The sequence below is a fragment of the Zophobas morio genome, unplaced genomic scaffold, assembly GCF_036711695.1.
Source record: "Zophobas morio isolate AGI-343-1 ecotype UQ-CSIRO unplaced genomic scaffold, CSIRO_AGI_Zmor_V1 ptg000311l, whole genome shotgun sequence".
Lineage (NCBI taxonomy): Eukaryota > Metazoa > Arthropoda > Insecta > Coleoptera > Tenebrionidae > Zophobas > Zophobas morio.
The window spans coordinates 242,671-266,588 of NW_026972415.1; the positions used below are offsets into that span (position 1 = coordinate 242,671).

At 31.6% G+C, this 23,918-nt stretch overlaps 2 protein-coding genes across 3 annotated transcripts; one reads left to right on the top strand and one right to left on the bottom strand.

Moving 5' to 3' along the window:
* Window positions 1-9,185: 9,185 nt before the first annotated feature.
* LOC135119862 (mitochondrial-processing peptidase subunit beta-like) lies at window positions 9,186-12,365 on the bottom strand. The gene is made up of 13 exons (XM_064044244.1): window positions 12,235-12,365; window positions 11,994-12,176; window positions 11,847-11,943; window positions 11,692-11,783; window positions 11,567-11,627; window positions 11,411-11,496; window positions 10,458-10,595; window positions 10,342-10,405; window positions 10,145-10,268; window positions 10,003-10,093; window positions 9,841-9,917; window positions 9,584-9,734; window positions 9,186-9,299 (listed from the first exon to the last, which is right to left on the bottom strand). The coding sequence occupies exons 2-13, from the start codon at window positions 12,153-12,155 to the stop codon at window positions 9,186-9,188; spliced, it is 1,257 nt and encodes a 418-aa protein (XP_063900314.1). The 5' UTR covers window positions 12,156-12,176; window positions 12,235-12,365.
* Window positions 12,366-21,080: 8,715 nt separating this feature from the next.
* On the top strand, window positions 21,081-22,412 carry LOC135119875 (uncharacterized). Of its 2 annotated transcripts, none has more exons than XM_064044258.1 (6): window positions 21,081-21,375; window positions 21,497-21,796; window positions 21,845-21,947; window positions 22,002-22,081; window positions 22,144-22,184; window positions 22,240-22,412. In XM_064044258.1, the coding sequence occupies exons 2-6, from the start codon at window positions 21,701-21,703 to the stop codon at window positions 22,358-22,360; spliced, it is 441 nt and encodes a 146-aa protein (XP_063900328.1). In that variant the 5' UTR covers window positions 21,081-21,375; window positions 21,497-21,700; the 3' UTR covers window positions 22,361-22,412. The 2 variants fall into 2 exon arrangements, with proteins under 2 accessions (XP_063900328.1, XP_063900330.1); XM_064044260.1 differs by having other exon boundaries at window positions 21,081-21,241.
* Window positions 22,413-23,918: the final 1,506 nt, after the last annotated feature.

Sequence of the window (23,918 nt, forward strand, 5' to 3'; positions counted from 1 at the left end):
TGTTAGAGTTTAACTCTGTTAAATTAAGTGCATTATACCATGTGCTTATACCACCTAACTTTATCACGTGTTATAGCACTTGTTTTTATTTTTTCCCGCATTTTGTATAGTTTGTATTTCTTTTTCTAAGGAGAAAATATACCTTTCTCTTATGAGACAATAAATTATTAGTAGTACTGGAACCGATGAGTAAGTTATTAAAAAGAACGTTAAATTTATATGGGTGAAGAAATAGAGAAAACCCTGGAAAATGTTTATAATTGCCTAAATAAAGTATGCATAGAATGAGTAAAAGAAAACGAAGAATTAGTCTTGCAAACGAATGAATGTGTCATTGGGATGGGTGGAGCCCATTTACAGCATTACTATTGCAAGACGCGCTATGTAGCTTTTGTTGGTCCAATTTAATGATACTCAAAAGAATTATAGTACCATTGATCGAGGAACATTAGCAATAGTCTGGTGCACTAACAAATTAAGGGATTCGTTAAAAGTGAGAGACAATAAATTACTAGTTGAAACTGACCTTAAACGCTTACTAAGGTTATTTAAAAATGATATTAAAATTGTCTATATACGACACAAAAAAGATTTAATAAATGGAAACAGGTTGTGACTTCGTTCTCATGTCGTTACGTTGCTTACCTAGAACCTGAAAAAAGGCAAGGTAGCCGGTTTACTGTCGAGTGTGATAATAACTTATAGTAAAAGTAGCTTTAATGTTCATTAAGAAACCGTGGCTGTGGTATCTAAAGTTAAAGTGGATAAAGAATTAATTTGTAAAATACACTTAAAATGGTTTTATTTAAAAAAAAACTGAAACAGGTATCCGAGGTAATAAGGAAGCAGGGTTTTAGAAATAATAAATGAATTTGTCACATGTCGGAAGTCTTTCGATAAATCTAATTTGAAGAAAGAACCAATGCATTAAATTAGAAGGTTCAAAGTACTATTTATAGCACTCTGTAGACATAATGAAGTTACTGAAGACGCAAGCGGGCTGTGAAAGATAAAGTTATAATATATATTTACACAAAAAATTAAAAGCTTTCTACCTTTGAGGTAATGGAATTAATAGAAAGTCTGTAGAATGCCAAAACCTACAGAAATAATATCAGATAACCTTTAAGTTTCTGTTAGCTCTGGAATGTAAATTTTGTTTCTAAGACTAATATAATTTCTTACCTCGTAACTGTAAATCGTCATTAAAGTAATTGTATCGCGGAAAGAGCCATGTGAACTAGAAAAAGGTTTTAGCGAAAAATTGTCAAGAAAACAGGAATGGGATACGTTACCTTAGTTGAGAAGATGTACTATCAATTATGGGTTTTTAAGGACGAAGTAGGTATATTATAACTTCTTAAATTAACATTAGGTTCCCTACATATGTATCTACACTGATATCATAAATACTGACCTGGGCAGCCTTTTCAAGATGAAGGTCGGCCTTTAAAAATTTTGGGAGTTTGTTTTTTTATGTAGGAAGTTGTTTACAGGATGTATTTAAGGATAAGGTATTCGAGTTGTTTTCGATTTTATGCCTGTTTTCCACTTACCACCGCATTCATCTCATAAAGGTAATCCAGTTTATCCAGAATATTACTGTAATATTGCTCTAATGATAAAACATCGTATTTAAACCCTTCTCCAAGCTCCGTGGGTAAGAACCATGATTTTATGTAAATTCTAATTTCATCTATATTAGGTAAGTCTTTAAATTGTGCATTGGTCTTTGTGACTTGAAATGTAGTCCTAACGGTTGATGAATTTTTGTATAGACTCGTCATCTCTTTTTCTTGCATTACATGTTCCTTGTATATTGCTCTTAAATGTTATGTGTGTTATATTTCCAGTTGTATTTTTAACGTTTTAGATCACATGGTCTGGAGTAATCACTCGTGACTCTTCAAATTTTGACTTGAACTCAGGATGTAGACTGTTCATTATGACTTGTATTCCAGACGGCCTCTTTTTTAAGCTTTTCAAAAGAAATGAATTCAAGTTCTCCAATTTTTCGTTGAGGAAGATAATATTAAGAATCCCTTTAGTAGTTAACGCTAACTTGATGTTTATTTGCCACTGTCTTAATGGTGACGCGTTCCGTAGTATTTCACGCCACGGCGTTGGTTGAAAAAAATTGAATTGGTTTTGCATTACCAAAAAAATATTAACAACTACTATATAATCTAAGCGATTAGTAAAAAGTTAAGTTAGCGGTAGAAAATAAAAAGCAAATGAAAATTTTTTAAGTAGATTAATCTATATATGAAAAGGGATAAAATTAAAAAGATTTACCTGCAAATATAATATTTATATATATAGCCAATAAAAGAAAGGATAAAAAAACCGTATAAATGTAGCTAAAGATCCTGAGCCTTGCGGCGGTCCGGCGCTTATAAAGTAACAGATATATAACAAAGAAATAAAGAATAGGGGTTGACTTTATTTCAGGTTTGTGTCGCTTGTATACATTTTTTCCGGAAAAACTAATTGTTTGGGAATATTCTCATTTTCATAATAGTTTGAGATTTTTTGGTATCTTTTAGTCTACTAAACTGTAGCAGATATTTATTGTTATCACCAGAGGTTCTAATTTTTTCCCATATAATTTCCTTATGCAGGTGCTCACGTAATTGTTCATTTAATTCATCCCTTCCTTTCAGCTTTAATTGCTGGTGTTATACCTTCACCTTTATTTCTTGGAGCATGTGAGTCAAAAAACTAAATAGCTGCTCCATTTTGTATATAATTAAAGTCTTTGGTTAGTCCAAAGCAGTGTGTTGTTTTATTCACCCTCACACTTGGTATACATTTATACCTTAATCATTAAAACAAAAAGCTTTATAAAAGGTGGAACAGCGGTTCACATGCCTATCCAGGAGATAAAACTAAGGACTGTTTCTGATCCTTGGGAATGGCCTAAATACATTTACAAAATAATTTTTAATTTTATATGAGCGCGTGCCTTTACCTGGTATCAGCAAAATAATATCTTCTGAGCGGTATGCTAAGGCAAGTCCTTTAGTTATCTTATCATTAGCTTCTTCATAGACTTTCATTCCTATTACAGGAGGTGTAGGGCAAAATTTATCTTGCAATCGGACCAATAGTGGTTTTCAAATTCCAAGGTATTTATGTTCTAACAGCTGTTAGATTATCAAACGCCTAGTTTATAACATAAGCTTTCGTGGCCAGCTCCTTTTCTCTGTCCAAATTTTCTCAGACTACTTTTTTGGTCAATATGAGTTTTAAATTGTGCTAACGTATCCTTCCACAATTTTTCAACTTCACTTCTTATTTTACTGGGGCGGTCATCAGCTTGATCTGCAATAAGCTGAAGATCAAAATCTTTCCTCACCTGAATTCCTCCTCTTCTAAAATATGGCGGTATTTTTCTTCATGTCAATCAGGCTATGCCAATGTTGGCATAGAATTCCTAATAAATAGATTGTACCCTATTGGCGAATGAAGATTGGTATCGGTCGCATCGGAGAGGTTTGCTTTATCTTCACTTGTGTCGTGATAGATAAAACCGCTGGCTCTGTTCGGCCAATCAAATGTTTAATAAGAGGTTCTTTCTTTGCATCGAATAATACAAACTTTTTGTAGAGTTTGCTCCACTCATGTATGTGTTTCTCATACATATATCATTCATGACCTTTTTATGCCGGCAGTTCCATTATCTTCTAGGAGATTCTTTTTAAAACTTTTCAATGTGATTGAAGGTCAGTAACACGTGGTGAAATTCTTAAAATGAATATTCTACCACAAGGTATTGAAAACTTCACACTATTTTCTTTTCGAAAAAGGAATAACGTATGCTTATAACTATTTTTATTTAAAAAGGTATAAAAAAAAGAAGTGATAAAGCCTTCAAATTAAAAAAACTATCACTCGGTGTCTCGAAAATATTCAAACTATTCTTACTCTAACAAAACAATATATGGGGAAAATTAATTTTATTAAAAAAGAGTTTCACTGAAATTTTTCGAGGGGTTTAGAAATCAAGAGAGGCTGAGGATTTCAAAAGTATCTTAAAATCTGGCCTATTCGCTTGCCTATGCTTCGTCCTTTCCTAACACCTTCAACGACAGAGCGAAAAAGTATATGAGGTGATTTTGAAACCCCTTATATACTGTTCTCAAAGTTTATCCCATTCCTAGGTAAAGCAATGTCTTAACCATTAAAGAATGTTCTCTAATATAACCCTTACACTATCCAAACCCTAAGCTTAACCCATATTGAACTTATATAAAATACCATAAAAAACCATGTGACACTAGAATAGAGGTTAAAAATATAAAAAAGAGTCAGTGCACGCTAAGCAGTCTTCATCTAATTTTTTTAAATAACCGCTTTCCGAGGGCATGAAACGGTTAGGTCCTAATAATTCACTGACATCCGAGGTCTGGAGTAAGCAATGGATAAGCAATGGTCTTCAGCCAAAGTCGATATTAACCTGACAAGAGTATGTTTCTAACCCATTTTCTTTCGGGTCCGGTCGGGTCATATCATATATAGAAGAAGAACCGTTTCATGTTAGAAGTAGTTATTATCTATTGCGCTTCTGCTATTTTTAGATCACAATGAGAAGGCATATCTAAATATCTCGTGAAGTTGTCTACTGGAATGAACTCTGTAATTAATGATCAAACAGAGTCTTACAACACTGAACAAAGTCTTCATGAAAAATTTTTGTTTGAAATATTTAGATACATGATTTCTCATCATACTTTCCACAGTTCTTGGTGGAAGTGCCGAATGAGGAGTAAGGGACACAAATATAAATTCGTGTCCTTTCCCGCTGGTAACTTTGTACCGTTTGTATGAATACCTAGGCCCAGAGATTGTATTTTTCCCCCTTCATAGATTTTTTGGTTCATTTCAGTCCAGAAATTTTATTTTGGATGAACAGCGCCTTTTCATCAAGAAATCTACTGCTATTTTTTAGAATCACCAGTTTCAATCTACATACCTTTTATTATATATGTCTGGTTTTATAAGTGGGTGTAACATTGTAGAATCATAGTATGCAACGTATAGAGTTGCAACACACGGGGGGCTGGTTCCCCATAGGAACCCCGTTCGTTTGCATTTATAGCTTATCGTTAAATTCAAAGGTACTGGTACTAAGGATTAGACAAAGAGCAGCTACAAGCAATCCATCACCAATAGAATCATAAAATTCTAGCATATGACCCTTTATCCGTCTACATGCCCATTGAGGAATGGAAGGATATAAGGCGGAAAAAAAATATCCAGAAAAATTAATACATGACGGGACGATATAATGATATCTTTAATACCTTTTAAGATCACATCGAACTTCCTGATGAGAAAAGATGGTATCTATTATAGGTAATGGTGTAGTCATTTTGACAAGCCAGCAATAGGTATGTTGACACACGCTACTAAAAGGTCTTATATCAGGCGCACCTCTAGAGAAACCCTTTTTTTGTGCACTTCGATTAAACTGTTATTCCTAGAATGGCACTATCGCGGGTAGTAGCTATAAAAGCTTAGATATTTCAAGGTAGGAATAAATGTATTAATAAATTTATTAAAATTATATATATAATGCGGTAATTAGGCTGCCCTTTATACCACAACACGTTCCAAGCAGGAAACAAAGAGCAGAAAAAATTAAAATACCCTCCAACGGGGGTATGTGTATTCTATTTAAATTCTTGCCGTGCTAATTTATGGACGCACGTGGCTAACAAATGTGTAACAATTATGGCTAGTTCTTTAACTCGTCATGTTTACACATCTTCCTTCTTACTAGCTGTTAAAAATCAAGGATCTTATCAACAGAGTTTCAGCAAAAAACCTATTTGTTGGACATCCTTATTTCAAGATAAGCATCTATCTATAAATGGTCGCTACGCCCATTCACACACTGCGAAGTTATCATCAACGCAGGACCTTGACTTTATTTATTTGACCACCTTCAGTTGAATATAATATGGGCATGCTGATTTTTTTGTAGTCAATATTACGCGGTAGTAAATAAAGTGATATTCTATAATATCGAGGTTTGAAAATAGCGAGATTTAATAAATAATTATATATGCACAAGTTAGATCAATTTTTTAAGACAGTTGATAATTATAACACGACTTAAAAGTCGTAAGGATTCTATGAAGATAATAAAGCCGCCAAAATTACAATTGAAAAATATAAAGAATAATAAGTGTAAAACAGACTACTAAGTACAATATTTTAAAAACGAAATAATAGTACATGATAAAGAGAAAGGATTAGCCTTTTAAAATATGATAGAAACTATAAATATAAGAAGATTAAAACCAAAACCAAGATAATAAAGAAAGAGACACAAGAAGCGCTTCACTACAGAAAATTTATTAAGAATTGAGGAGCCCTCCATGGGCGCAAGCCTTTCATCTAAAAATTGTCTAGAATAAGTTAAAATTAGATGCTCGAGGTAATAACTTGCTCCAAGAGTAACAGATTATGGGGTAAAGTCGACGTACAACTCTTTGTTTAAAGTACTCTATAAAATCGCGACGCACGGTTTAAAACCATAAGATTAAGAATCCAATAAACATCAATTTTAGTGTCACATATGATGAACCGTTCATTAAATATTTGTACTATTTAAAAAACCGACAAGGGCTTTTTTTATTATTATTAAAAAATTTATTAAAAAATATAAAATTTGACTCGTAGTAGTTTTTTAAAAATAATAATTAAGACAAAATTATCTAAAAAATAAAATATTTAAATTTGATTTAAAATCTTCATTATAATTAATCAGCTTATTAAAATTTTTTACCTCGCTAATATTTTGGTAACAAAATTTAACTTTTTAGCTCTAATAATACCCCTAGTCTAGGCGTACATGATAATGATCTGTACAGCGCCACTTACTGTAAGACCCCAGCCCCCTTTTAACCTTTAATAGTGCGAGTGGCTACTTAACCAGTCTTTTAACGAGTATTATATTATACACCGTCCTACATGCACAGTGAGAATCCTAAGTTGTGTTTATTTCTCTATGGTCTGGTTCCCCCTTTCTTGCTGCGGGGTTCTGTTTATGTTTTTTTTAGTTTGTCCGTCTTTGTTCTGATATACTTGTTGTTCGTTTAATTGTTTCCTACTTAATAAAGTCGTTTACGTTTATTATTTATTAAATATTATTCTTATACAAAATGCCCAGTTATCTTAATAGAAGTAACGTTACCTTTTGGTGCGTTACACTTACTCCAAAAAACCTATTAATTCGCTCAAAGCGCTCGTATTAGTCGGTAACAGATCCATTAGCTATTACTAAATCTTGCAGCAGTGTACACACGACCACCTTTCTTGGAAACTTTCTGAAAAGGTTTTTATAATGATGGCGATCTCTATATTTACAAATTTAACTGGAAAGGCATAGTTAAAGCTCTACAACGAAGCAAACATAAAAGGTTTTAGAAACCTAATGTTTTAGGTTCCTCTCCTGAACTTTTTTCCAATAATTTTAATTTTGTACTTAAATTATATTAAAATTTATTAAAAAGAATGATGTATAATAATAAAATGAATATATGAAAACAGATTATGAATAATTTTATAACTGCCTTTACGCAAGAAGCTAGTTTCTACGAAGTCATAAGGCCATTTTTTTATGATTAATTTAGTATGTACTCATTGTTAGTGAAAACCGTGAAACAGTTGAGTTGATGTAGTTTTCTCGGTTAAACTTATAACTGTTTTATTATTGGTTCAAATGCTTCATTATTGGCAATCAACGTTAATTTAAATTTTTTTTTTTAGTTTACATTTTAGTTTTCTTAGTTTTGTGTCATTTTATATGTTATATGTTTTATTTTGTGTTTAGTTCTTTTTTTTTTTTTTGGTTTTGTATTTTTGCGTTTGATTTTTTGATTTAAGTATTCTGCGTTTCGTAGTTTAGTGTCTCTGTGTAAAAAGTATAAACCTTTATCGTGTTTCTCCTGTAACAATTTCATTTCTTCTAGTGACCCTCCCAATAAGACTTTATTAACTGAAAAATGATGTATTTTAACTGTATACTTTTATATTTGATGAGTTGGCGCTGTATAAAGTAATAATTTTTTTTGTAGTAGCACTTCCAATTCGTGCTTTAGGTGCTCGCGCTTGTACATACTCGGAAAGAGCATTATTAATTGTGTATTTATATAGAACTATACGCCCTTATATATAGTATACACTAGGGAATAACACTATTGGGTTATATCCCTTCACATAAAACTATACCAGAACTGAGGTAAGCGCTATTGAAATTGCTTAAAAGTTGATCGCGAGCTATTACAGTTCCCAACTAGATCATTAGCATTTCAAAATTAAGGCACTAGTGTTGCACGGGGCGAAAGAAAAGGTAATGCCGGTTACCTTAGCTATCTTGGATACAAAAGAGTGTTCGCGCATGTGTGTATTTCATAGGTTGGGAGTACAAACCAAGGGGGTCTTTTACTCTCTCAAGTTAATAGATCTTATTCAACACTTTCCTAAGATCCTAGCTATCGACTCTTTAAACACAGCTAAGAAGTAATCTTTGCCTTACTTATATTTAAAAGTTAGTGATATTTGATTCGAGGCTCTGCTATCACCTTGTAGTAATCTAGTGCAGGTATCACTAGCCTTACTGAGGTGCTGACAGTTTTCTTCCAGGTTAACTAGTATCCGAAGGAACAGGCTTACTTAGAACTCTCCTAAGTCAACGTCAACCCTGACCACTATCCCTTAAAGCACGAACAGGACTCAATGATAAGCATTTCCGGTAAAGGTAGCCTACTTTACCATTTCTACTAAAAATAAAAAAAACTACAAAATCTTTTAAAAAGTGTGCAATGTTTGGTTACATATGGGTATAATTTCGAGTTTTTCCCGTATTATAACATATTTATCTTTTAACGTAGATTGTCTCTAATAAGACTTACTTGTAAAAAGAAATTTATAAGGTATCCTCGGTAGCGTAATTTATAACAAAGACTGGCAATTTCAAAAGAAATAAAGGATGCTATGTAGCGTAGGCATGAAAAAATTAGGGAATAGGTTTACTTTACGCCCTCTCTCACCTAATTATTATGCATGCGATACAAAATTCATAGCAACTTTAAAAACGCCATCTACTCAGAAAAGTAACACTCCTGGAAAACTAAAAAAAAGCTAAACTTTAAAAAAAGAATATAATGAAACTGCTAGCTAACTTTTATTGCAGAAATTAGTTTATTGTAATCGGGAAGATCTTCAATCTGTCCGACGGCTGCAATAGCAAGAGGGCTTCTAAGAGTTTTCTGTAAGAGAGTGCGGACCTGTAAATATATACAAGATAATAAAATACAGAAAAATAAGTACCAGCCAATTTACATATACAACACAATCTAGATTAACTAAAATACATGCAATATATAGACTGCGCAAATTATTATAATTAGTTAACTAATAATGAATACAACTAATATTGTACTTAAAGAATCACAAAAAATTATAAACTTATTACTTTAATAATTCAAAAAATTAATTTTTATAATAAAGTATAACTAAAAGAAAAAACATTGCAGCCATAAAATTTGTTCCTTTTAAAAAATATACACACCTCCACTAAATTAACGGCGTCTATGCGAGCAATAGCCTCAGCAGGAGACATTCGACGCCCAATTGTAAGAATTTGACGTCCAATCTCGTCGCAAACCTGTTGCGTGCTGTCCACAGAATTCATGCACATCATTTTCAAAATTTGTTTTGCTCTTATTATTTATAATTATAAAAAAAAAATATGAATTATACTTTATAAAAAGTAAAAAAAAAAATATCAAAAAATAATAATCGGAAATATTTATAAATACTTAATACCTCGCCAAATCCGATTCATCGGCGTTATAAACGAGTCGATTCCATTCGTCAATAACCGCGTACGCCATTTCTCTCACCTTTAAAGTAATAAAAAAATAACCGATACTAACAAGGATAATAAAAATAGATTTAATAAATAAAAAAAAGTAGATTAAATAAAACTTTGTTTGGTTCAGAACTAAAACAAGCTCCCCACAATCCCGTCTCCGCATAACAAGTAGTAAAAGACATGAACTTATGAGCCAAATCACTTCTAAAATCAAATATAATAATCAAAGAACAACAACAACAGCAATAATAATACTCTGCTACTCTATTAGCTAAAGGATTAGACTCATTCACGTTCCCTCCTGCAAATCGATTCCAACTGCCAATCAGTTGTGATGCGAGTTGGAAGGGGAAAAAATTAGGATGCGACCAACTGGAGCCTTAAAAAAATTAATATGTTAAATAAATAAAATAAATATTAAAATAAGTAAATAAATAAAGTAATTTATTAACCTTCAAAGGAAAGAACCACGTGGCCTAAAGGCATGGACGTATCGGAAATGCGTTTCTCGCCGCCCTTATAAAATTTATTATAAAAAGATGTTCTGTTCTGCAATAAAAACAAATACTTTAAAAGTAGACTTTAAAAAATCCTTATTTTCAGCAAAAACTGGAAAATTTGAAAATTGTTCTTGAGCGATCCGAACAAGTTCCTCGTGGCAAACGCCGCCGGCGCCGCAGATGACAATTCGATCACAAGAATAATTCTTATACGTTTTTTAAGATATAAATATTATTACAACGGCAATAAACTTTTATTGTACATTAGTGAATTTTCAAAAAAAAAACGTCAAGTAAATAACTTAATAAGCGGCATGCAAAGGTAAAGAAATAGTGCTATCTAGTTTTTAATATATTATAATTAGGTTAAAGAAAATCCAAAAAAATTTAAAACAAATTGTAATATATAGTTAACAATACTAAATAAATATGATATTAGTCAATAAAGCAAATAAATTAAAAAAAAGAACTACTTTTTAAAAAAATAAAAATTTATAAAAAAGTTTAAATTTGCTAGTTAAAAAAATTAAAAAAAAAAATTCTTTTAAAATTAAAACGATTTCTTCCGTAAAATTAAAAGCGAATTGCGTTTACAGATAAAGCCTTATAAAAAAATATTCTACATTTAACCTCAAAATATAATAAGCAAATAAGACAAACTTAAAAAATTACATAAAAAATTAGTTAAAAAATTCTATTTTTGTTATAAACTAGAAATTCTTGGAAAAGTTTTTTAGAATAGATGCAAACAGTAGAAGTAACTTAGTCTTTTCCACACAAGTAATAAATTAATCTTAAAAGTTTTTTTAAATTCCAATTGTAAATCAACAATTATTCATCATAAATGAACTTTTACTTCCATAAATATTTTAAATCCTAAGAAGTGATCTTTTCTAAATTTTATCGGCCAGCAGCTCAAAGCGATAGTCAAAAAAAATTCATGAAGGTCAATAATTAATCAAAGCGTGCACGTCAAGTAAAAATTTTATATGCTGCTTCCTTATAGTACTTATATATAAACCTTCTGAATGTAAGAAATGATATCATCTTTCTTTAAGCTCATAATATTTTCTTCTGGCCCTAAAATAGTTCGCGAAAGTGGAGAATCTTTTAAAAAAAGCAAAACAAGAAAGAGCATTAAAAACATAAAAGTTATATAAATAAAAATAATAAAAACTTTCATAAGCAACGCCATGAAGAATATCGAATAAAAATTCTTCATTATCTGAAGTGACTTCCTATATTGTTTAATTAAATATAATTATTTTTCAAACTAAATCTATAGAAAACTTCAGTTGTGACCTCCATTTCCCTGCAGATTACATATCTTTCTCGTTCTAGTAAGTCGGCAGGAAAAGTGGAGCGCTGTAAAATGTCGGCAATTATCGTTAATGCTAAACATTTGAAAAGATTAACTTTAATATATTTAAAGAAAGTCAAGATCGAATGATACTTACCAGACTTTATGTCTTTTTTATCCACAAAAGCATAATAAACAGTCATCTCTCGAGAAGTATAAGCATTTAATAGAGCTCCCATGTTCTCAATTTCAAGCTAAACTCAAAGTTATAAAAAAATTTATAATAAAACTTTTTTAAAATAACTTCAATATCTCGTTGAGTTCGAGTTGTAGTTCCTTTAAAAGACATATGCTCTAAAAAGTGAGCAACACCATTATTCGCATCTGTTTCGTTCCTACTTCCTGAGTCGATCCATATGCCTACAGTTGCAGAGGGATGTCCGGAATTCTCGCTAGCCACCCTCATGCCGTTGGGTAACTTCGTAAACTAATAATAATTAAACTTACAATAAGTAAATTAAATTATAACAATAGTTAATATATACTAAAGTCGGTGGAAAAGCAGCTTTATAGCATGAATTAAAATTTTCTGTAGCATTTTTAATAGGTTTCGAATGGGAGCTTAAAACATTTGAAAATTGCGAACAAGATAACTCACTGTAAAACCGAAGATTCTCGGTATAAAATACACATGTATTATGAGATATTAGTTTATATAAGTGACTTGGGGCATTAAAAAACCCCCTTAGAGTGGCAGGCCGAGAGAAAACTTTCATTTTATGAAAACGATAAAAAAGTGCTTGTTAAAACATATTTACAAAATTTCACGTGGCTTTTTGCTGGGTGGTTAAGGCAAGCTTCAAGTCTTAAGCACGTCTAGACTTAAATTTTTGCGTATATTTATATATTGTAGAACTTTATAATTATTTCGGTTTTAGGATTGGTCATTCAGTTTTTTTTTATATCAACCAATTGTTTCCTAAATTATAGTCTTTGTGTTAACCTGTATATGCAATATACTACGCTGTAAAAGTTTTAAAAGGCTATTTACAAATGTTTTTTTTGCTATTTGCGTTTTAGCGTACTTTTCTCAGAGAAAAGTCTATCTAATTAAAAAAGTGCAACTCCGAATTTGCAGCTACTACTTTTTGGCCTTGGTAGTTAAGTATACACTTTCCTTGTATGCCTTGCAAAACAATTTTTTTAAAGAAAAAAAGCCTACTTTTTAAAAAACCCCTTTACACTCCTTTGGTTTGGATTGTGAGCAAAAAGTATTTTTATAGAAGACGGTCTTTTACTCTACTCGTTGCTTTAAGTTAGCACTTACTTCTTTGAGTTTTTTACTTTGCATTTTTATAGCAAATTCTAGACGCCTAGTGAGTAAAAGATAAAAAAACATCAAGGTTCTTTTATTATTAATTGTTAAAGTAGTATTGAATTAATTTGGAAGAAAATATTAATAAAATTCTTTTAAAAAAGGCAGTTAACTTACAGTAGCCTTTTAAAAGTCAGTGCGTGGGTCCATTATGGCAAGGTGGCCCATAATATTAACGTAGCTTACCTTTTAATTATATATTTACTTAATAAAAAAATCGAATTGAGGTAGTTGGCTATCGTCTTCTGATTTATTTTAAAGATAGCTCTAAATATAAATATTTGTATTTAAATGAAAATTTCATACTTTTTTAAGGGTATCAAAAAATATCGAAACTAGCTAAATGCAGTCTTTAATTTACACTTTTTTTTTCAATATTGAAACACAAATTGTATATAATCGCAGCATCTAATCCTTTCCTTTAAGACTTTTTACTAACTTGTGTAAAAATATGAAACCAATTAACTTTTATGCTTAAAATAAAGTAAAATACACTAATTGTGATATAAATTTAAAGGCTACGCTCAATATTACTAAAGTATTTCAGTTAACAAAATAAGGGTCAGAATTCTTTAATTCATTAGCCTTCCCTTCAACCTATAAATACATACACTTCTAATTAAAGCAGTTAAAAAAAAAAAAACGTAACTGAACAAAGCTTTATAAAATGACTTTTACTATTAAGTGCCTCCAAGGTACCATCGCGATGAAATTAGAGGGTAATACGAGAGGTACCACTTAATACTTCCAAATAAAGTTCTAAATTTTCTAGGCAACCATATTCTGTAACATTAAAAGGATACATTGTTTCGAGAAACCTTCATCTTCAAAAGTTCTACTTGTATAACATCTAATAATCCTCCTTTAAAGTCCGTGTTTCCTAGATCTTCAGTGGAAAATCTTTTATTACTCTTAAATTTAAAAACAGTTAAAATAGCCCTTTTGTCTGCAAGAACACATTTCTCTGGAGCATTAACGCAGAGAGATTTCTTTGTACAAGTGGAAGACTTATATACGCATAATTGAGTAGAGGAGCTAACTTTTGTCAACGCGAAGATAATAGCCAAAAGATTGAAGCGACTGTACAATGAAAACATTTTTGACCTCGAAAAGTTAATTTTCCTTTAAGTGGGGGAGGCTCTTAAGTTCCTGGGGAGTTGTGCAATACCCCGTGCAGATTTGCATTACTAAGGAAATTACAATAAACTACCAGATAAAAAAAAAAAATGATTTCTGTTTTAATTTAGTTAATTTAACAAGGTTCGAGGCCAACCGGAGACACCGCCAGCATCATGCCAGCCAAGTCTCCCCGACTATAAGAATCTCACCCAAAATAAAGGTGTATATTCGATTAATAAAGGTACCCGCTCTACTACCCCTCTTTGACTGCTAGCATTTAACAAAGCTTCTTGGAAGCCAAAATTGCTCTATTACATAAACCTTCTTTTGACTAATGGTGATTCGTAGTGATAAAGTGTTTGTTTACTCCAAATTAGTTAGAAATTTTCCAATTTTAAATATTGACTATCAGGGATAACTTGCTCGGATAACCTGCAATTTAAATTATTCAATAACTGACTCTGTCTGACCTCTTTTAAAGTTTGCCTCCATTCAAACCAAGTGTATCCTCCACTACCCCTAAAACAATATCCTTTTACCTCATTAATCAACGTAATATTGCTATAAAGCTACTAAGTATCCGAAAGGTATTTCAGGCAAATCCGTAAGTTGTAATTTCATACAAGTTTTCCTGTTTCTACTACCAGATTTTTGACATGCGTCTCAGCTCTATACCACCTTACCTACATGATCTTCTAGCCTTTTATCTGCTAGCATCTGTTTTAGTTTTGTTTTATCCAAATGAAACAAGCACTCACTCTATTTGATCCTCATTATGGTAAGTTACAGCAACAACCAACTATGTCAACTTCTTGAGTACCTTCTCTCAAGTACAATTGTTACTTCCTTCCGGAGTGACTTCTAAAACCGAGGGTACATCGCTTACCCTAAACCGACACAACATTTATGCTCATTGCGAAAAATACTCAATAGATTTCCCCTGTTTTTAGGATTAATGGCTTAATTGTCTGCGGCATGCAATTCATTTAGGATTATTAGGGCACCAAGCTACCGCTATGGCCTCTTTGCCAATACATCATTGAATTAAAAGCTTAACGAAAGCAACAAAATCCATTCAGCAGTGGTATAACTGGAAAAAACAACTCCTATACCCTCGCTGCTTGCTTCAGTACCAACCCACGATCCTTGCAAAATAATGAACTCATGCCGCCTCCTGTTAATAGCCCCATTCAAACTTCACCTTTTTCTTCACTATCTTGCTTAATGGTAACCAGTATCTACGCACAGTTAGGCATTTAGTCCCTATAAAAATTTGAAAGTCTGAGGAAAACTCATTAAATCTTTGGTGTTAAATATGCCTATGCTCTAATTCAAGCATACGTTCTTCACTCATTCGCTCCCCTTGCACACTAACTTCTCTTCCTAACCACTTCACCGAGGATTTAACAAAGTATCACTTTTCGAGTTCGAGTTAAATATAACTTTCAACCCGCCAGATAGATCGCAAAATCTTTAATGTGTCCGTTTGGAAAAAACACTTGCAACTAGCCATGCACTCAGATGAACGTATTCCACAGGCTGTACCCATTATTTTAAAATATTCCAAAGGTACATTGACTTAGTCAAATGGTAATACTGTCCATTGCGCCTTTCTTCCACTTGGTATTGTCAACGCTATAATAATTTCTGTGTACTTCCCTTCAATAAAAATTTCTTGGCATAAATTTGTCTCTTTTATTAAAAATCTTTTACTACTCTATTATACATATTAAAAAATTTCAATGCGCCGCCCATCCTTAAAAATTCTTAAGTTCTGAAAGCACTTTTTCCCACGTTATTTCTATTATTTTTCGTTTCCTACTACCTTTATACACTCTACTTGTAGCCTTTTTCTAGCAGCCCAGCCTTTATAACTTTTCATATTCCTTTATTATAATAAGAACCTTAAACCTGTCTTTGTTTTCATGAAGGGATCAAGCTAGTAAAAGCTAGTAAAATGTTTTCTTCCGGTTTAACCTTTAAAGATTCTAACTTATAAGCTATTTTTATTCGTTAGCCATATGCTTCACATTTCTTGCCTACTCCAGAGCGCAACAAAGTCATCAGCTCTCTGACCATATTGCATGAACCGACTTCCCCATTACCCCCACCTCAACATCACCGAAAAATAGGCCCATCTGCTCAATTTCTACCTTAAAATTTTTTTTACCTCAATCGCAGCCTCTCATCACCGCTCCTAGTCCTATGATGAACCTAGCATGCGCCCTATCATTTTCACTGGATATTATATTTACGCGAAAACGCGTAAAAACTTTATAATTTGCGTTTTTAGCACTTAAACAGATATTTTAAGGCTTCCAACCTTAAAGTGAGAAGTTGAATCTGTTACTTACTTTATATAAAGCGCCTTTTGCATGTTTCTCTTTAAGTTACTTTTGTTTCATCCAATTTTTGTTTCTATTCTACGATCTCCAGAATTGTGACACCTGGCCTCATATATATCATCTTTTCTTTTTAAGCCCGAATTTCTCTGCTCAGACATATTCTACATCTCCTGTTGTTTCTCACAAAATACTCATGAATTCATCCGTGATACTCAGCGCCGAACATTCCTTCTCCCGGCATGCTATGCCAGTCCAAGCACTCATCACAAACTGTTTCTATACAAGGGGTAGCGGTAATTGAGATGTTATTACTGACTGCCTCCACATAAAACCTTCTTTTAAACTATAGCGTCTCTTAGCTAGCAAGTAGAAAAGAAAATAGACAAAATCTTACTAATATGTTGCTTCGCACGACACCCGAAAAATCTTTAGTTTCGGACAAGCGTGTGGTCAAACTTACTATTATACCTTTGACCCTTTTAGTTGTGCGTCGTATTTTTTTCAACCTGTTGTGTTTACCCAAGCACGCGATATCAATTATACCTTAGTGATTAGTAAAAAGAAGCTTTGTCGAAGGTGAAACAGCAGTTCACACGCCCTCCTCAAAGATAATACGAAGGCTGTAGCTGACCCCTTGAGAGGGGCTTATGCACTTACATAACAATCTTATTTAATTTCGGATGAGAGTGTGCTGATACCGGCAGTTTATAATTTGATACTAATACCCGCCCTAACTGCCCAAATCTGGGAAACATAATGCGCATCACGTGACGACGATACGTGCTCCATGCCATGGTTCACTCGCCTGGTCATCTAGGTCGACTTCTTTCAAATACACGGTGCAACCAGTTTGGTGCTATTTTGTCCTCAGCGATCTGAAATGGCCACTCGGAAAAAGTGTCGGTGTTGGTAAATAAGTGCCTTCAGTTCATCAAACAGGTAACCAAGGGGGTACGTTTCTTCACGTATGTCGTGGTGGAGGCGGATGGTATCAAGTTTCTATAATATATTTATAGAAAAAACTGTAGAAAACTAGAATTTTTAAAATAATTAATAGAAACTAAATTATAAACTCGGGTTAACTTTTTTGAAGGAATTTAAACTAAAATATTAATAATTGATAAAATATAGATAACAAATTAGAAGTTAAGTTTCTATAACAAATTTAAAATAAAAAACTATAAAAAACTGAAACAGTTCTTATAGTTTTTAAAATAAGTGAAAACTATTGATCTTGAACTTAAAAATTAAGTTTTTAAGGGAGATTAAAGGCCAAATATACTTTAAAACATATTTAATAGAAACTAAAAATCCAAAAATTTTTAGGTTAAGTTTTTATAACAAACTAAAAGGAAAAACTATGAATAATTAAAACTAAAGAAATTGTAAGGATATGGAAACTATTATGGTGAACTTAAAAAATTGTCTCTTATTTATAAGGAAAAACTATAGAAGACTAATATTTAGATATAAATGAAACCTAAAAAATTTTAAACTTATAAGGTTAACTTTCTCATATTGACAAATGGTTTAAAAAAAATATATAAAATTGAAATATTTAAAGTTTTACTAAAATAAATTAATGCTAAAATTTATTAATTAAGAAAGGAAAGTATTGTAATAAAATTAGAAGGGTAACTATAAAATATAAAATTTTAAAAATTTCTTAATATAATAATTGGAAACTAAAAATTAAAGTAATAAATGGTCGTCTTAATAAAATATAAAAAAAGCTATGGAAAATCAATATTCTAAGAGTTCTTACTATAATTACTGAAAACTAAAAAATGTAAATTCAGAAGGTTGTATGTTTCTAAACAAATTTTTTTTTTTGATAAAAAAATATAAAAATCTAAAATTTCTTCAAGTTCTTGCGAAATTTTAAAAGGCTACGTTTTTATTATAAATTTAAATAAAAACTATTAAAAACTAAATTTTTTTTTGTATTAAACGTAAATAAATGGCCAAAATATTATAAAATTTATGGGAAAATTTTACTTCAACAGTGGAAGTCCCCACCTATAGTTATTATTTTCTTTCATAGATCTTACAAATTTAAAAACTTGAAGTACTATTACAGTAAATAAAATTAAAAGTAATATGATATATAATATAACGAAGAGATATAATATAAAGTTAGTTAAAAATTAAGAAGGGCTGTAATAATTTATTTTACCGCTCTCGAGCCGTCTAGTAGTACAACGCTCACCACCCGACAAACACAGGACGGCAAATGGCAAAGAAATAAAGAGTGCGGTGCTCACGAGACCCCCTAAATGTTCAATAAGGGTTGTGCCCTCAAAACCGGTTACCCTCAGTTACATATACTACCAGAAAACCGCAGTTGTGTTATTTTTATTACAAAAAAAGACCTTTTTTTTTCATAAGTTCCGTCTCAGTTGTACCTGTTTATTTCTATTAAAACTTATCATTATTAAAAATCACAGAGTATTTTTTGTGTGACTTTTTATAACTATTTAAACCATTAAAGTTTATTGGTGTGGAAGAAGAAAAAGTGAACTTATATAGCATTAATATAAAAGGTTTACCAGACTTGAAAGTATATTTTCATAACAGATTTAGTAGTTTAACCAAAATTCGTATAGCCAAAGAAAACAAAGTTGTAAGGTTAAATTTTTATACTGTTAAAATTTTGTTAAGTAAAAAATAATATAATACTTGAGTTACTTTATTGAAAAATACAAATGTATTTAAGAAAATGAATGGTTTAGAAAAAGTTAAGAGTGATAAAGAAAATCTATCTTTCCGTATTTACAACTAAAGATATTTGTTTTTAAATATCAATATTTTTATATTTATATCTAGATTAAGAATTTTTTAAAGGTTGGTGCGTTTTGTTATAGTTGAAATTAAACTCGAACTATTTTTTTTTCACCGCCGAGAATCGGAACCTTAAAATGAGCTCATTTACGAAAGTATGAATATTTTTGATCCTTTGGCTAAACTTTAAGAAGAATTTTTTGAAATATCACGGAATTTATCGTTGGTTGAATTTTTTGACTGTATTGAAGATTATTTTTATTTTACTTATAAAGATTAGAGTTAGTCAATAAAAATAAAATTATAATTTTTTTTTAAGTGCTTGTGCCCAAACTTTGTAGAAGAATTCTGCTTACACGGTGACGTAATAGTGATTAAAAAAAAAGATCACTTTTATTTGGTTCTAAGGGGAAGTGAGCGCACCCTGCTTTGCGACTTTTACTAACTAAAAATAGGTTCAATTCCGCTACTTGTGAGGTAAAGACAAAAAGCAAAAAGAACTTAAGAAAATTTATTCAGTTTTACTTTATTAAAATTTACTCATTACAATTTTTTAAGTCTAGAAAACTAAAAACCAATAAATTTAAATTTGCTTCATTCTGTTAGCTATTTCAGGTTAATAAGGTTGTAACTTGGTGGTTATCTTTAGTACTAAAAGTAACTATAACTGCAGATAATTTAATAATTAAACTCTAGCAAATACAGCACTCCTTATGTTTTCTGTAGATTTCATAGGCATCCGCTCTAGAAAATTAAATATCATAAATGTTGCTTTTCCACCATGCCAAAAAGTGGACGCCCACTTTTAAGGGATGGAAAATCATATATTAAGGTATCGAGTTTTAACAATGAACAAATAAAGTAAAAATTCAAGTTTCCAAAAAATGCGTTAAAGTCTTACAATAAAGTTTTTGATAGTTTTATGCCATCCGAAAATACAATTTTAACAATTATTATATTTAAGTAACAATAACCTTACTCATACATTTCTCTATTAATATATATTCTCCGGGAAGCTCATTATCGTAACGCTCTCAAGTTAGTAACTCCATATATACCATCCATAACTTCTGGTATCCGAGTAATTTTTCACTTACTGTGTACACCAGTCTGCTTTGTTATAGCTTAATTATGCGACCAGTAAAGTTTGAGCACAGCCATTTTGCTTTCTTTAGCGGAAAACTTCGACTTGAAATGTAGATATACTATTCTATTAAAGGTACTTTTAGATAAAATTTAAAAGTTTCTTTCGGGATGGTGTAATTACGAGTTGAACTAATTATGAAAAATTTCAAAGTGGGTTGATATTTTCCAATCCGCTTTAACAAGGTAATAGCTGTGTATTGTTAAAAATGAAAACTGCAGTTATTTTAAATTGCAACTTATTAAATTCTTGTAAAAAATTTATAATTTAAATATGTTTTTAACTATTGCCTCTGAAAGTGATTTTAAAGCTCTTAAAAATGTGCTAGAAATGTATATAATGAGAATTAAGTATTTCTGACAAAACTTTTTGTTTACCCATTTACTCGAACCTTGACATTGTAATTTATTGATGCGAATCGATTTTTAACCAATTAGTTTTGCGTTATAAGCAGGTTGCAGAGACCCTCCACTACGAAGAATTATCGAAGATCCTAATTTACAAAAATTCGGAGGACTGGCTAGATAAATAATGTTTTAACGCCTTTAACTTTTTTGGAAAAATCAGATATATATATATAGCGTTAATTGTAGCCTATCTCATATATTCAAGTACACTTGGCGTGAAACAAAGAATTAGCTCGGTGATGTTTTTTGTAAAAGAAGTTGCCGCAGCCGTCTTTCTCCACGGAAACTTCAAGCATCGATTACATCGGGCCCACATTATATTTTAACCCTCACAACAATGGAATGTAGAATACGCCCGGCAGAAAATTTTATTCTTTTCTCGTAATATCTTTCCTTGTTCATTCGAAAACCAATTTTATAAAGATTTTAATTTCGAAAATTCTTATTACAAGAAAGTTATAATTTGTATAACACATAATGATTGTATTTATTGAATTGAAGTAATGATTTCTGGGGTGAGTCATTCTACAATCGGTTTTTAGAACTTTTAATTTATTATAGATCGACTCCTTTATTCAATAAACCTTCTTCCTCTTTAATAAAAAGTTCTTACATATATAAATTATGTGCTAAAAGGAATTAATGTCAACTGAAAGTATTTTATTTGATGTGGATGCAAGTGAAGTTTTACCTGCTAGAGGTCTTTGGGTGGGCTCAGCGAGGTGTTTTTCACGCGCTGAATAGTTAATTTTTAGTATTTACAAAGGTCGTATGTTGTACAAAAAGAGGCTGTGACACTTTAAATATAATAACAACTTATAATTTTTTACGTCAATTTACATGAGTAGTGCTTCCTCAAATATTAATTGGCTAAAAAAGAAAAGCATCACTCACATTCTCGTCACAGGAGCTATGCTGCCTTGCAACTTTCCTGAGGTAAATCTCGTAGTGCAGTTTTTTAAAAAAATTATTGATCAGGATTAGGACTTTAGCTATAAAGTTATATTCTGCCTCGACACTCCCGTTCAAAATCTTCTAGTCAAATTCGAGGATGCCCACGCCTTTATAGATGAGGGCAGGGCTTCTGGTATTTTTTTATTTGAACTTTAAAAATAAATAATTTTTCCTTACAAATTTAAAGGGGGTGTGCTAGTCCACTGCAGATACGGCAGGTCGAGAAGCGTCTCCTTTGTAATTTCCTACTTAATGAGAACCTTCAAGGTGCTAAGAATACATAAGTTCGAATGGCACTTGCCTATTTACTTTTACAGAACTATTCATAGATGCCATTTAGCGAAGCCTTTAATACTGTCGCGAAGGCTAGGTAGTTCCACGCTCACATAGTTAATACTTTTTTACACTATGTTGGCCATCTCCAGACCCGACATCTCCCTTAATTATGGGTTTGAGGAACAGTTACGTCTTTATGAAACTATGAAATGCAGGGTTGACGAAACTCATCCAAGCTATATACTAGTTATGAAAAACACTATGCCTTGAACGAAACATTGATGTAGCAAACAATAAAAAATAAGGGAGGCTAGAGCCTTCCATCTCAGTTTAAGAAAAAGTTATTAAGTTATAGAAAGCCTGTATTTAACTGGCAGTTATTTTTAATTAGAAGGCTTTAGAAAATGATATGATTATGCTTGTTTTAGAATAACTGTATAAACTTATACCTGACTGAAGAGAAGTAACTATCTAGCAGAAATTATTATTGCATAGTAGACACTCTCTTTTCTGTCAAGTCTATTTTAAGTCGGCAGATCTTCTAGCGCTTAAATGCGAGTAAAAAAAGAAAGTTTATTTATAATAAACGAGTAGTCGTGCCTGTTTTTGTCTGTTGCGCTTGCTAATTTACGTATTACTCTCCTGTGTACGAAACTGGTTTTATTAAGTTTAAAAAATAAACATTTGAATGTTTAGATTCTCTTTGATGATAGGCTAAAACTATTAGTTTAATCTTGAAAAACTTAAAAAATGAATTAACGTTATTTAAAGTGATAAAATTTCAGCTAGTTACTAGTTAAAAAAAAAAGAAAATGCTGAAAGACCTTTGCGACTCAACCATAGATGAAAACAATAGATATTAACAACGCAGGACTCTTGACAATAAATATTTATACTTAATAAAACGTGTTAAGATTTCTAAGAAAAATAACCTAAAGGCAGAGAGAAAGTAATATATTATGGGAAAAAACTCGTAAGAAGTTTATACGTGGTAATACCAGCCGCTAGAATGGCTTAGTAAACGAATTTACTGTTCCCCTCCAGGACAGAGCTAATAACTTAGTAATTCTTTAGCATAAAACAGACTTTTTTATAAGCTTTTTAGAAAAATTTACCAAGAATCAGAAACGACAGTTTATAATTGAAGTTTTAGCTTATTGCATCCTACAAGGGACGCCCCTTGATGGGGCGCGATTGACTTATGAGGATCTAAGAGATTTAATAAAAGATGGTAGAATCTGTCAAGTTACCTCCAATCGTTTCGAGCACATGAGAGAACAAAGATACAACATAAAAGGCAGGTTAATGAAAACAATTTATTTAAATTGGGGATGTACAATTTGCAAAAGAGAGTAATCATTTAGAAAGACCCTGCTCCTTTTGGAACATAAGTTGCGGTGATTCTTACCTTAATTAAGTGAGTGGCGTTTAATGATACATTCTGTTTGTGTACAAGAAACGGCTAGAATCCCTTTTGCTGTAGAACGAAAATTCTTGGATTCAATCTTCTGATAATCATAGGAAGTTCTAAAATATTTATTATAAAAGCTGCTATAAGTTGTCATGTGGTCAGTAATGTACCTATTCTAAAAAGATTTTCGAATTATTAGAGAAGTTGTGAAAGTCATATTATAATAAACGGCTTCCACCGGGGTGAGTGAGCGCTGTAGCGTTGCAGATTATGAAAATAAAAATATATTTCTATAAAACGAGCTAATTGTAATTGTTGTTAGCTAATGTACGAGGAGGTAAACTTACACGCCGCTAGCTACGGGTACAAGGACTTGAAGCTTTGCAAAAGCAACCTTGTAAGTAGCGTCCGTGGGGA

Bases quoted from the DNA above. Each gene is read 5' to 3' on its own strand.
- LOC135119862 (XM_064044244.1), bottom strand. From the start codon at position 12,155: ATGAGGGTGGCTAGCGAGAATTCCGGACATCCCTCTGCAACTGTAGGC. The intron at 10,596-11,410 runs GTTTATATATAA...AAAACGTATAAG, and splicing joins TCATTTCTTACATTCAGAAG to AATTATTCTTGTGATCGAAT. The intron at 10,269-10,341 runs GTTAATAAATTA...AATTTTTTTAAG, and splicing joins CGTGGTTCTTTCCTTTGAAG to GCTCCAGTTGGTCGCATCCT.
- LOC135119875 (XM_064044258.1), top strand. From the start codon at position 21,701: ATGAGTAGTGCTTCCTCAAATATTAATTGGCTAAAAAAGAAAAGCATC. The intron at 21,797-21,844 runs GTAAATCTCGTA...GATCAGGATTAG, and splicing joins TGCCTTGCAACTTTCCTGAG to GACTTTAGCTATAAAGTTAT. The intron at 21,948-22,001 runs GTATTTTTTTAT...ACAAATTTAAAG, and splicing joins AGATGAGGGCAGGGCTTCTG to GGGGTGTGCTAGTCCACTGC.